At 36.1% G+C, this 12,998-nt stretch overlaps 1 protein-coding gene across 4 annotated transcripts in view; it reads right to left on the minus strand.

Moving 5' to 3' along the window:
• spock1 (SPARC (osteonectin), cwcv and kazal like domains proteoglycan 1) overlaps positions 1-12,998 on the minus strand; it is a 197,459-nt gene that overhangs the window by 20,792 nt on the left and 163,669 nt on the right. For all 4 annotated transcript variants that reach the window (XM_038296537.1, XM_038296535.1, XM_038296536.1 and 1 more), the window contains one exon: positions 9,439-9,559. In XM_038296537.1, coding sequence (XP_038152465.1) covers positions 9,439-9,559 — 121 coding nt within the window. The remainder of the gene's footprint in view (positions 1-9,438; positions 9,560-12,998) is intronic.

Below are 12,998 nucleotides of genomic sequence, written 5' to 3' on the forward strand. Positions count from 1 at the left end.
GCTAAAGTCTAATCTTAAGATAAAAAATCCAAAGACATTTTTTCAAGTGCCAGGTTGGCTCCAATGATGAGGCAGTTTGCCTTACCCCTCTAGGAAAACGATGACATTTGAAACTAACTCGACCACGCATGTAACAGTCAGAGAAGAAGCTAAGCCAAGCCCCACTACTGAAAGTGGCCACCACTTCAAACCTGCTTATCTCAACCTGCTGCTAACCAGAAGGTTCACATTAAGAGTTTGTTTCAGGGCAAAGATAAATGATCTAGGCTAACATAATTTCAATATTTTTCATTTAATTGTTTTCCAGTACTTGTGAGGCTTAACTGTTTGAGTAACTTCAAAAGCTTGCTAAAAGTATTTTTTTACACTTAACAGTTGTAAAAAAATTTGATTTAAAATAAAAAACAAGCAAACTAGAGAATCTCAATACTTCGTATTGTAGTATCTCATCTACTACATAACTTTCTCAGTGACAGACGTCAGGCTGCTAGCTTCAAGTTTACAACTTTTTTTCATTATCGTCAATATATCGGTGCACCACAAGGCTGTACTCTTGAGTCTTTTTTCCTTTCACATTAAATATATATATATATATATATATATATATATATATATATATATATATATATAGATATATATATTAGTGCTGTCAAAATTATCGTGTTATTATCGCGTTAACGCAAGGCCGTTTTAGCGGCGATAATTTTTTTAACGTGAGATTAACGCTATGTGGTTTTATGGTACAATTTTCCAAGTACATCCCGCTGCAGCCTGCGGAAAGGCGGGGCTATTTTCCCCCAGTCTATGCATTTTCCATAGGCTTCGAGAGCGGAGCTCCTCAAGGAAAAAAGACGCTCATACACTGGGTAGCGCTAGTGTCTTTTCTTTAAGCCCCACCACCAACAAACAAGTTGAGTGTCTGGTAACTAGTAGCAACCTGAAATACGCTGAGAAAACAGATTACTGAGGTGAAATGGAATCTGCTGCGGCACTCTTGCTGTCTGTGTACGCCACAGGTCGGTATCGTGTGTGTGTGTGTGTGGGTGGGTGTGTCTGTGTGTGGGTGGGTGGGTGTGTGTGTGTTCTCATTTTTGTTAAGAGGCTGAAAAGTAACTTTCTAGAGCATAGACTACCTCCATCTAGTGATGTTGGTCTATTGATTTTGATGTATTGATTGAAAATTGTTCATTATTATCTTGGTTAATTGACATCTAATGTTAACTGTACTACATTTTATAGAAGTAGGGTAAAATGCTTGTCTTTGTTCAAAAGACTGTATTAACTGTAAAGACTGTCTTTTACATCAGCCTGTTTTCAGGGCCTTTTTTTTGGCTACATATTTGTTATTTTTTGCTACATGCCTCCCCATCTTCTTGCCATATGTTTCTATGGCATAAATCAGTGTCTGTGACCTGTTCTCATTTAAAAAAAAGAACATTGGCACAAACCTAGCCTGTATGTATTTTTTGTATGTCATCGAGAGTATTTAAATGATTTTCAATCATAAACAAAATTGCGATTAAAATGCGATTAATCGCGAGTTAACTCAGGCATTGATGCGATTAATCGCGATTAAAAAAATTTAATCGATTGACAGCACTAATATATATATATATATATATATATATATATATATATTTTTTTTTTTTTTATTGATCATTTATTTCGAACACTTAATAAAAAGCAAATATAAGTAAATTAATAAAGTCATACAAAACAAAACAAAAAAAAGAAGAAAAAGAAAAAAAAAACATGTACATCCCATCATGTTCGAAAAGGAGTAGGAAGAAGTAATAAAACTTATTGAATCCTACCCCTGTTCTATATTAACATCTACCAATGTTTAAGCATACATACATATCTATATATACAGACACACACACACATACATATATACATATACACTATATTGCCAAAAGTATTTGCTCACCCATCCAAATTATTGGAATCAGGTGTTCCAATCACTTCCATGGCCACAGGTGTATAAATTCAAGCACCTAGGCATGCAGACTGTTTTTACAAACATTTGTGAAAGAATGGGTCGCTCTCAGGAGCTCAGTGAATTCCAGCGTGGAACTGTGATAGGATGCCACCTGTGCAACAAATCCAGTCGTGAAATTTCCTCGCTCCTAAATATTCCACAGTCAACTGTCAGCTGTATTATAAGAAAATGGAAGTGTTTGGGAACGACAGCAAATCAGCCACGAAGTGGTAGGCCACGTAAACTGACGGAGCGGGGTCAGCGGATGTTGACGCGCATAGTGCGAAGAGGTCGCCAACTTTCTGCAGAGTCAATCACTACAGACCTCCAAACTTCATGTGGCCTTCAGATTAGCTCAAGAACAGTGCGCAGAGAGCTTCATGGAATGGGTTTCCATGGTCGAGCAGCTGCATCCAAGCCGTACATCACCAAGTGCAATGCAAAGCGTCGGATGCGGTGGTGTAAAGCACGCCGCCACTGGACTCTAGAGCAGTGGAGACGCGTTCTCTGGAGTGACGAATCGCGCTTCTCCATCTGGCAATCTGATGGACGGGTCTGGGTTTGGCGGTTGCCAGGAGAACGGTACTTGTCTGACTGCATTGTGCCAAGTGTAAAGTTTGGTGGAGGGGGGATTATGGTGTGGGGTTGTTTTTCAGGAGCTGGGCTTGGCCCCTTAGTTCCAGTGAAAGGAACTCTGAATGCTTCAGCATACCAAGACATTTTGGACAATTCCATGCTCCCAACTTTGTGGGAACAGTTTGGAGCTGGCCCCTTCCTCTTCCAACATGACTGTGCACCAGTGCACAAAGCAAGGTCCATAAAGACATGGATGACAGAGTCTGGTGTGGATGAACTTGACTGGCCTGCACAGAGTCCTGACCTCAACCCGATAGAACACCTTTGGGATGAATTAGAGCGGAGACTGAGAGCCAGGCCTTCTCGTCCAACATCAGTGTGCAACCTCACAAATGCGCTTCTGGAAGAATGGTCAAAAATTCCCATAAACACACTCCTAAACCTTGTGGACAGCCTTCCCAGAAGAGTTGAAGCTGTTCTAGCTGCAAAGGGTGGACCGACGTCATATTGAACCCTATGGATTAGGAACGGGATGTCACTTAAGCTCATATGTGAGTCAAGGCAGGTGAGCAAATACTTTTGGCAATATAGTGTATATATATATATATACATACACATACTCATAGATACCTATACATATATATACACACATGCATACTTACACATACACCCGTATCTCAAACACATACATGCATATACATACACACCCCAATTACTATAGACAGTATACACATATCTCTATCTACGTACACGTATATCCATACATATCCATAAACCAAAAACCCTTTTCTCTCACACTTTTTTTTTTTTATTATTATTTCATCTCTCTTGACTTCTTATCGATTTTAATTCATAGTGGCAGAGCAAGTTCTATTCCCCCTCAAGCCCCCTCCTCCCTGTATCTTGTAAAAATCATTTGTTTATATTTGTTTTTAAACTGGTTGATGTTTGGACATTGCTTCAAATCCATGCTCAGTCTGTTCCATAGCCTCACTCCACTATTTGTTATACAAAATCTTTTCCTTGCAGTTCTGTATCTTTGAATCTTAAAATTAGTTATCTCCCTTAAATCATACCCCCCCTCTCTCTCATAAAACAAATTTGTCAAGTGACTTGGTAACAGCTTATTTCTAGCTTTAAATAGAAATTGTGCTGTTTGGAATTCTATCATATCATAAAGCTTCATGATTTTAGATATTATAAATAGTGTGTTGGTGTGTTCTCGATATCCAACTTTATGAATTATTCTCATGGCTCTTTTTTGCAATATGAACAGTGGCTCTAGTGAACTTTTATATGTGCTTCCCCATACCTCTATACAGTAAATTAAATGAGGTAAGACCAAAGAACAGAACAGAGCATGGAGTGATTTGTAATCTAAAAAATATCTTACTTTGGCTATTACAGAGATGCTTTTAGATATTTTAGTGCTGATGTATTTAATATGAGACTTCCAGCAAATCTTGTCATTTATTATCACCCCGAGAAATTTAGTTTCATATACTTTCTCTATATCAACCCCTCCTATATATATATATATATATATATATATATATATATATTCGCATGAATATTGTCTGACATCTTACTAGATAATGTATGCCAACCTGCAAAGATATTTTTCTTCCCACTAATAATATTATGTTACTGTTACGGTATTCATTATTGATATTTCTATTATGTTCAAATGCACCCAGTCTTTCTCTCAACTATTAGTCATTGCACCAATGTCTTCTTTAAGGACAACAATGGCTGTAGAATTTTTTTAATACCTTAAAAGTTTTACGGGTAATACCTTAAAAGTATCCATTGTCAATAAACTCTACATTAATCATCACATCATGGACATCAATAAATGCCGTCAGCAGAGAACTTAAGCCATCCACAGCCTCAGATCCCTCTGCTTCAATCCACCCCTCTTGTTTCTGCTACATTGTGACATCATAGAGTGCAGCTTGCTCTATTATTATGGTTTCTATTTTTACAAAACATTATTTGAATGTTCTAAAATACATAATTTTCCTTCTCCCAGTTGGCCTTTCCTCATTAACACTGCTATCACCTGCAATGCTATGTTGCGTCGTGACTAAGATCATCTTTCACATTTAGATCACACACTCCTCCCCTTCAGTCATAGATTCAGGCAGATATATTTAAACTTTACGCCTTGGAGAAAGCTTGTCCACTTTGCCATCAAAGCACTTAATTCCCCAACAGACATTAATGGCATCTGGCAATTTATCATAACAAAATAATAGCAAGTTGTCCTTACATTTTTTCTTTCTATTTATTAGCCTAGGTAAATTTTACTAGTCTAGATTTTTTACTTAAGCTGTTTTTTTTTTTGTTATTATAAAGAACTTGCTTGTTTATTCTGTAAGTGTGAGCTCTGTTTAATATTTAAAAACACCAGTTCACTAATTCACTCATTTATATACACCTTTAATAATACATCTTATTAGGCATGTATTTATAAAACAATAACTGTTTTACAGAAAACAAAAACTGTTAAATTAGTATTTCCTGATAATCAGGTAGTGCCAAAACACAGTGATTTTGAAAAAAAACATTTATTAATTTATTATTCCGTAGATTCTCCTCTACAGTATAACCTGCTATGTATGTGCAGAGCTACCAATAATGATGGATTAATAACCATGGAACAGACTCATAGGGAACAAACATCAATAATATTCATTAAACTGACTGAATGACTATATGTACTAATGATAAAATGTATTTTATTTATAGAACTTTCATATTTATATCAGTCGTCATATATTTACTTAGCAAGAATAAAGCTTAGTGGTGGAAATTCAGTTTGTGTTTGTTTGTGTTTTAACTTTGTAAGCACCAAACCAAACTGTTGCAAAATAAGGAAGAGGGACCAGAGCTTTAAACTATAAATGGATTGGCTAAAGAGTAATCTTGCGTTGTTGTCTATTTCTCAAATATGTGTTTTAAGAGTAGAAAACAAGTACAGAAGTTTCATTAAGATGTAAAAAAAACTGATATACCAGCTCTCTAAGAAAGTCTCGACATCATTGGCAAGTTTTAGTATGGGATAGAACATGAACAGGCTGAAAACGGAGAGCACAGACTGTACTTGTGTGTGCTGCCAGGAAAAATGTAATTTAGTTGGTGGATTCTTTTTTCTTTTCAAGCTTTAACAGCTGCTTTTGTTTTTTTTCCCTTTTGATATCTTTTCCTCAGAGAGGCTGGCACAAGTTTAAGCAGCTGCACTTTAAAAATCCAAATGCCTATAAACGTTACAGATGCATGACTACGCACATTTTCACACTGCTGAATCTCTGTGTGGCAACTCGAGTCAGTGTTATACATGTGAAGGTGTTGATGTTGGCTGTGATGGCAGGGTTGCAGCAGGGGAGATGACAGATCAAATTACATCTCAGTGCCACACTGACAACACACTAACATTTGTTGACAACTATTGGAGAAAAGAGAAAAAACAGCTGCAGAAGATTTCAAAGAAAAATGATTCATACATTATTTAACTTACAAATATGTTGTTTTAATTGACATTAATCACATTTCTTGGGTTAAGAGACTACTCATATGTGTCCATTGCAAAGAGGAAATAGTTGAACTGTTTATGCTGAGAATGATTTGTTTGTGCAGTAAACTGCATAATGAGTAAACGGTTGACTGAGAAGAAAAATACAAAGTAGACTCTTCCAAAAGCACAGCAAAGCTTGAGCTAAAACAGATGAACAACAAAAAAGCTGAAATTTGTTGATGGATAGTTTTCCATTGCAGTTTTATAAAACGTTACATAAAAATACAATATGTTCTTGGGCATATTGTATTTTTTTATGGGTGTTATTCAGCCATCGAAATAAATTGAAATTTATTTATAACAATGCATATACACACACACACATATATATATATATATATATATATATATATATATATATATATATATATATATATATATATATACATATATATATATATATATATATATATATATATATATATATATATATATATATATATATATTTATATACACACACACATACATATATATATACTTTATGAGCACCCAACTACAAAATAAAACATGTTTTTTTAAAACCAAAAAGTAAGTTATTCTTATATGTTTGAGTTCACTTTCAGCTTTGACACACATCCTGTTATCAGCTTTTTCTCACACTGAGCTCATCAAAGCAAGATCAGGTGTCATGAATGTTGAAAGTAAAATAAATGGAGTCAGTCTGACTATAACTTTTGTTCTGCATCTTGTTCCAAATTCATCAAGTTTTTATGTGATTATATGGGAGATACTCAGAGAAGCACCAGTTATATAAAGGAATATTTAGAGTATAATTTGTATTTATTTTAATTCCTTACTAGCTTTCGGGCAACATATATTTTTTTTTGAGATGGAAATAACAAAATGCATAAGAATTAAATGCTAATTTTATAATTAGTTACTGTACATTCCACTTTTGGAGCTGAGTGCAATTTATGGCATTGCAAGTTTTCTTAAAATGTTGTCACGTCTATCAAACACAATTCAAGAGCAAAGTGACCTTACCACATAAAAAAAGGAATGAGAAATCTTGATGTAAACATTGAAGTAAGATTTAGAAGCATAATAACTCTTAAAGTGCTTTGGGCAGGTCTGAGGAGGGGTCAGAGCAAGTTTGAAACTTTCTAGCAAAGATACTTTACAAATATGCTGCGGAAAAATAGGAAATTTACTGCCATATTATTTAAAAGGGCTGATTCAAATAATCTCAATAGTATCAGGTTTGTTTTTATGATTGTCTGCTTTGCTTTAGCTTTTTTTCTGCCTTGTTTAAGATAATGCATTATTCTTTGTATTTTTTTATGTATTTAATTCAATGTAGGTTCCCTTCGATATCTTTTCCTCCCTTTTATTTTGAAGTTTTTTCCTTCTTTTTTAACATTTATTTATCATTTTGGGGTAAAAGCTCAAAAAAACCCTATTTATTATAGACTATAGGCATATGTAATTAGCACATCTTATTTCAACAGGGACACTTAAAAGTGTTGACTAATCAAAAATAAAATAACTTAATACTGAAGTTTGCTGCATATATAGGCAAATATAGCAAATAAGGGATACTGTAATCATGGAAGACCTCTCTGTTTATACTGAAGTAACTTGCATTGATGTGAAAATGAGGTTGCTTTATATCACAGCAACCGTTGTAGAAAACAGATTAGGAAAGAAGCACCCTCTTCACAAAGGAAACAAACACATCTTAACACATTTTTCCAGCAGCCACTTTAAATTTGCAGCAGTTTTCAGAGCTATTATTTAAAGTAATTCAGCTGATCACTGTGTACACCCTACAGTGACCTTTCAGTTGTTCTAAAACACTTAACTTTAGGAGCTTAACTTTAATATATTCCTGTATCATGCTGTTATTTCTGTAGGGCGTTAATATTTGGAGGTAAAACAACGCTGAACTGAAAGCTGAAAGACATTTGGTTTTTAAAGCATGGTTTATGAACCTAAAAGTGCAGGTAGGTTATTTGCAGCTTTGCTGTAAATGTTCAAATCCAGCTTGAACCTGTGACTATCAGTAAGCCCAGAGGGTTGATTTCGCATATCACACTGCAACAATCGTTTAACTGTTTCCATGGGAATGTAATATCACAGGCATTTTTTTTCTTCACTTACTGCTATTCCCATCTGTTTACCATCTTGCCTTGTTGATCTAAAGTGAAACTGAAAAATCTCTGCCACCCCCAAATGTAGAAACCTTCTAACCTGCTGACTGTTGGACACTTTAAGGACGAGTTGTTCTGAGAAGTGCAGAAAGAGCTAGTAAAAAATGGAAAAATGATGGAAAAAATCGGGAATAATAAAAGACTACAGCAATACGAAAGAGGTCTAATCACTGGTTAAGATTTATAGACTTTCTGACTCCTGATAAAAGCCTTAGAACACTGTTTATTCCCAGAGCCATGCGCTCAGCAAACTAAAGAGTTAATTATAGTTTAATCTGAGCAAAGACAGGAAGGTATTAATGTGACAGAAGTCAAGTAGGGAAAACGCTTTTCTGTAACTGCATCAATCTCAGTTCTCCATCATTTAGGCTTAAACTGTTATGTGAGCAAGAGAGACAAAATCAACACTGCCATTAATTGCAGGGCAGTTTTAGTTTGCATTAAAATGTGCCTAATGAACCTTGGCACCCTTATAAATACCCCATAATCTGGGGCTGATTGGAATAGATCTGTGAGGGAAGACTAGGAAAGACTGACAGATAAAGGGACAAACGGATGTTCACAACAAATTCACTAACACCACCTCCCCACCTCTGCTTGAGATAAAGGAAGCCTGTAAAAATAACAATCCATCCTTTTCCGTGCTACTTTCTTTTAGATTGTATTTCTCCACCACAATCCCTCCATCCATCTGCCGAAATCCCATTTTCATGACAAACAATAAGACACACACACTCACTCCATCACCAATTCCTGCAGCTGTCATATAATGGGGGTGGGGGTCGTGGAGGAGATGGGAGTGGAGGAAAATAACACAAGTAGGGGGGAAAGATGACAGAGGAGGAAAAATTGAAAACACAGAGAATTACCAATGAGTCTGAAAAGGAACCAGTAAAAGGACTTCAGTGGGTGTGGAGAGAGTCACTGTTGAGGGTTCTGGGTCTTTAAAGTGACTTAAAAAAATATATACATCTTCTTCAGTCATCCCTTTGTTTTTTTACCCCAATTTACCACAACATCCTGAATCCTCTACATGTTCAAAGCACCCATTAAATCACATGCAGCCACAAAGGAAGACAGATATGAAACAGCTTAATTGACCTACTTATGTTTCTAGCTAGAAGAAAGTATGATGCTAATGCTGTGGACTTACCAGCCTTCTCTGAATGATGTGGTGCTTTGCTGAACTCCTGACCAGGCATGCAGGGACACTGTCCATCACATCTAACCGAGATCGTCTTTCCAGACATGCAGCTCTGAAATTCCAACTTACACTGGAACGACAACACAACAAAATACATGTTAAAGTAAATGTTGATGTCAAGGCATCAGTTAATCATCAGCTGTTATAAACATCTGACCTCATCTGGGGAAGTAAATTAAAAATAATCAAAATAGTGAGACAATGTAAGTGCAGAAGGCTTAATATCATACCTGTTTTTACTTGCCGGGGACTTTCAGTGATTATCGCAGATTTTAAAAAGTCTACACAGATTAAGAAACATTTTAATCACATGAATTTACATTTTTCACCTTCACAGGTCCTCAATGAAAAGGTCCCGGTCTATGGTTAGGACTTTCAGTTTACCCTGTGTTGTTTTCACATGAGAGAAGACTCACCCTTACTCCCTGCTGCACTTACAGTCAGCAGGCCTCACCAGATGTCAGCTAACCAGATGGTCTAGGCTTTTTATATGCAGAGAAAAAGCCTGAATACCAGGAAATTATTTTCCTCACCATAAACCCAAGTTAAACAAAGATATAATTAATTGAGATAATACCTAAGGGCTATTAGTGTGTGTATTGTTTGTTTAAAAGGAAAATAAGTGTTTTTTTGTTGTTTTTTTATTTTCAAAACCCCCCCAAATTGTAATATTGAACTAGTTAAATATTGATCTTTCTTCTTTTGCTTGTTCACCAGAGTCACAGATTGCCGTGCCTATCTCCAGCAGTCTATAGGGGAAAGTTGGAGTGCACATTGGACAGGTGGCCAGTATGTGAATGGGTCATTAGAATATATTCTGCATATCAATGAAGATACACAAGCAAATCACTTTGCACTTTGTATAAAGAACAGCTTTGCATGGTTGTAATAAACGCAAACCAATTAAAGATCAGGCCCTGTGTGTTGTAATTTTCTTTAACCATTCTATCATGGAAAAGAAAATCCAAGAACCAGTAAGAAGAATCATTCACAGAAGATGAATATGCTATTTGTACCCATGACACAATTGTAAACGTCTTCTGCAACGCTAATGAAAACCTGGTTGAAATTCTCCTAGTTTTATTTGCTTATATTAATCTCTCAATAAATTGAAAAAAAAATCTCTATATACAGCTAGCCAGTGAAATTAAATAAACAATTTGAAAGAAATTTTAGTATTCTAGAACATAGATTTAATCATCCACTAGTGTTCCTCCCCATCACTCTGTGAAGAGAACATTTAAATTTTAAGAAAATTGTGGAAAGAAAAAAATCTTTAAAATATTCCAAATAGAATCAAATTCTGCTAGAAACAAATCCAATGAATTCTAGAGAGCTCATTTGCAGGGCAGAAATGTTCATAGCTACTCAATATATTTGACAACAAGACAGGGAAAACTTAAATATTGAAGTTTTTGATTTGCACCGATTAACAAGAATATTTGCTAAATCAGGAAAAGCAATTTATCTTGGACGAACAGATGTGTCCATTTGTCAGCCATGTAGAAGCAGACGCCGAGATGCCAAGTGACATTTTATAATTTATTGCAGTACAACCCAAATGCAAAGAAAGAAGGGAAAAGATTGAGCACTTCTGAATGTAATTTAGCAGTACAAATCTTATTTCAGGTAAGTGAAGGGATAGCAATTGTTTGGACTTGTTGGAGGAAAAAAAATCCAATTACAAGAACCTTCCGAAAGGAATAATGAAAAATGAAATGAGTTATGTAAATTCTGTTTGCATGATGATGACGAGGAGATTTGTAAGTGTGAAACCATGACTGTGCATGAGGCTCATGTATGAGCGTTATCCAGCAAGGGCTCTCATTTCTAACGATCTCATTTTTAAATCCATCATTTCCTCCCTGCCACCTCTTTGATATCCCCGCTAATGTTGCTTAATGAAATTTGTTGACAAAGGAGCTGTGCTTTACTCAAACAAATTGGATTAGCTGATCGGTTGGGGGGAGGGGAAACCGAGAAACAGTGAGAAAGTCCCGGAAATGGACGACCTCCCCAAATCACTGTCAGCACACAGACATGCCCCATGAATCTTTATGTTTGTCTTTCTCCACAGGTTAATGTGGGTTTGATGAAAAAGTATTTTAACACCTAATGTGCTTGAAAAGAAAAAGAAGATAGAAGGAAAAATGAAGGGGAGAGAAGAAAAGATGATTTAGGAGGAGGGAAGTAATGGATTTAGCTGAAGTCTCTCAGGAGATAAGAGCAGCGTCCTCCTAATAGGATATTGAGTGTGCATGAGAGTGTGAGGTTGTGACAAAGGATGCATGTAATGTAATAATAAAACACGAATAAGCTTCAGACCGGCAGCCCAATGGTGAACAGACTTTAAGTTGGACCACAGGGACTCATCACTCCAACCAGGCAGCTGAACCCCTCCACCTAAATTGCCAGAGAGAGCATAGGGAGTTCCCAACCCTCCTGCCTTTGTTTCTTTTCTTGTTTCTCCTTTAACACTTCTGCTCCTTTAACCGAGCACATTCTTAGCTCTCAGACAGACAGGTCATTAAGGAGGTCTACATCCTCACTATCCTCAAACACAAGGGCTGAGTCAGTCTCTGGTGTTTTTTATTTCTAGGAGGAAAATGTGAAAAGGATGTCAGCTGACATGAAAACAGAAAAGTCCATGTGAAGAAGAGACATGAAAAGGTCATCCAACCTCTGAGATGCTGCATCATTTTTATTTTTCCTCGAGGCAGCAGCATCAGTAGCTTTCTAAAGTACACCTTAAGGGCAGCTAAGATCATGTTTGTTGCAGTTTAAATACTGTTTTCTGATAGTACAATTCACTATGTATCGCAGTTGCAAGTCGTAGTAGCAGTGAGGACCAATTCAAAAGAATAAAGAAGCTGCGAATGTGTAGGTTGAGATGAGACTAACTGGCTGCAAAGTCTTTTTAAACCTGCTCAGAAGCTGAGAGAACCAGACACAGTGGTGAACACTTAGAGCAAAACCTTTACCGATCAGAGGGAGCCACAAAACACAAACTAAATCCCAGACCTGGTAAAGGATATTCAAAAGCCAAAGCCTCTTATGTGGGGGAGGGAATGTACTGCATATTGTATGTTTAATAAATAATAAACTAGATCAACTGCGAGGGAATGGCAGAAACAAGACAAAAGAAGAGATTTTGCATCAGCATAAATAACAAAGCTATTAAGGACAGTCATATGCAACTTGATATGCAAAGCTGAGCAAAAATCATCTGTGTGGGTGTTACTTTGTACAAATTTAACTGAGGTACAATATGGAGAAAGTTGCCTCTCTCTATGCTTATTCATAGACCAGTAGTTTTTGTGAAAGAGTTTTTGTTATAAATGAAGCGTCTCATAAAAGCTGGAAAAAGTACATTATGTGAAAATAGGTAAACTGCTCCTATCTAAGCTTTAAAAAAGAGGAGAGACATGCCTAAAAAAAAATCTATTACATCACCTCTTCTTATGAGGGGTTCTTATACTGCCGGAAGTAACATTTAAAATCTTTAAATC

The sequence above is a fragment of the Cyprinodon tularosa genome, unplaced genomic scaffold (genome assembly GCF_016077235.1).
Source record: "Cyprinodon tularosa strain WSP-4 unplaced genomic scaffold, ASM1607723v1 ctg371, whole genome shotgun sequence".
NCBI classification, from domain to species: domain Eukaryota; kingdom Metazoa; phylum Chordata; class Actinopteri; order Cyprinodontiformes; family Cyprinodontidae; genus Cyprinodon; species Cyprinodon tularosa.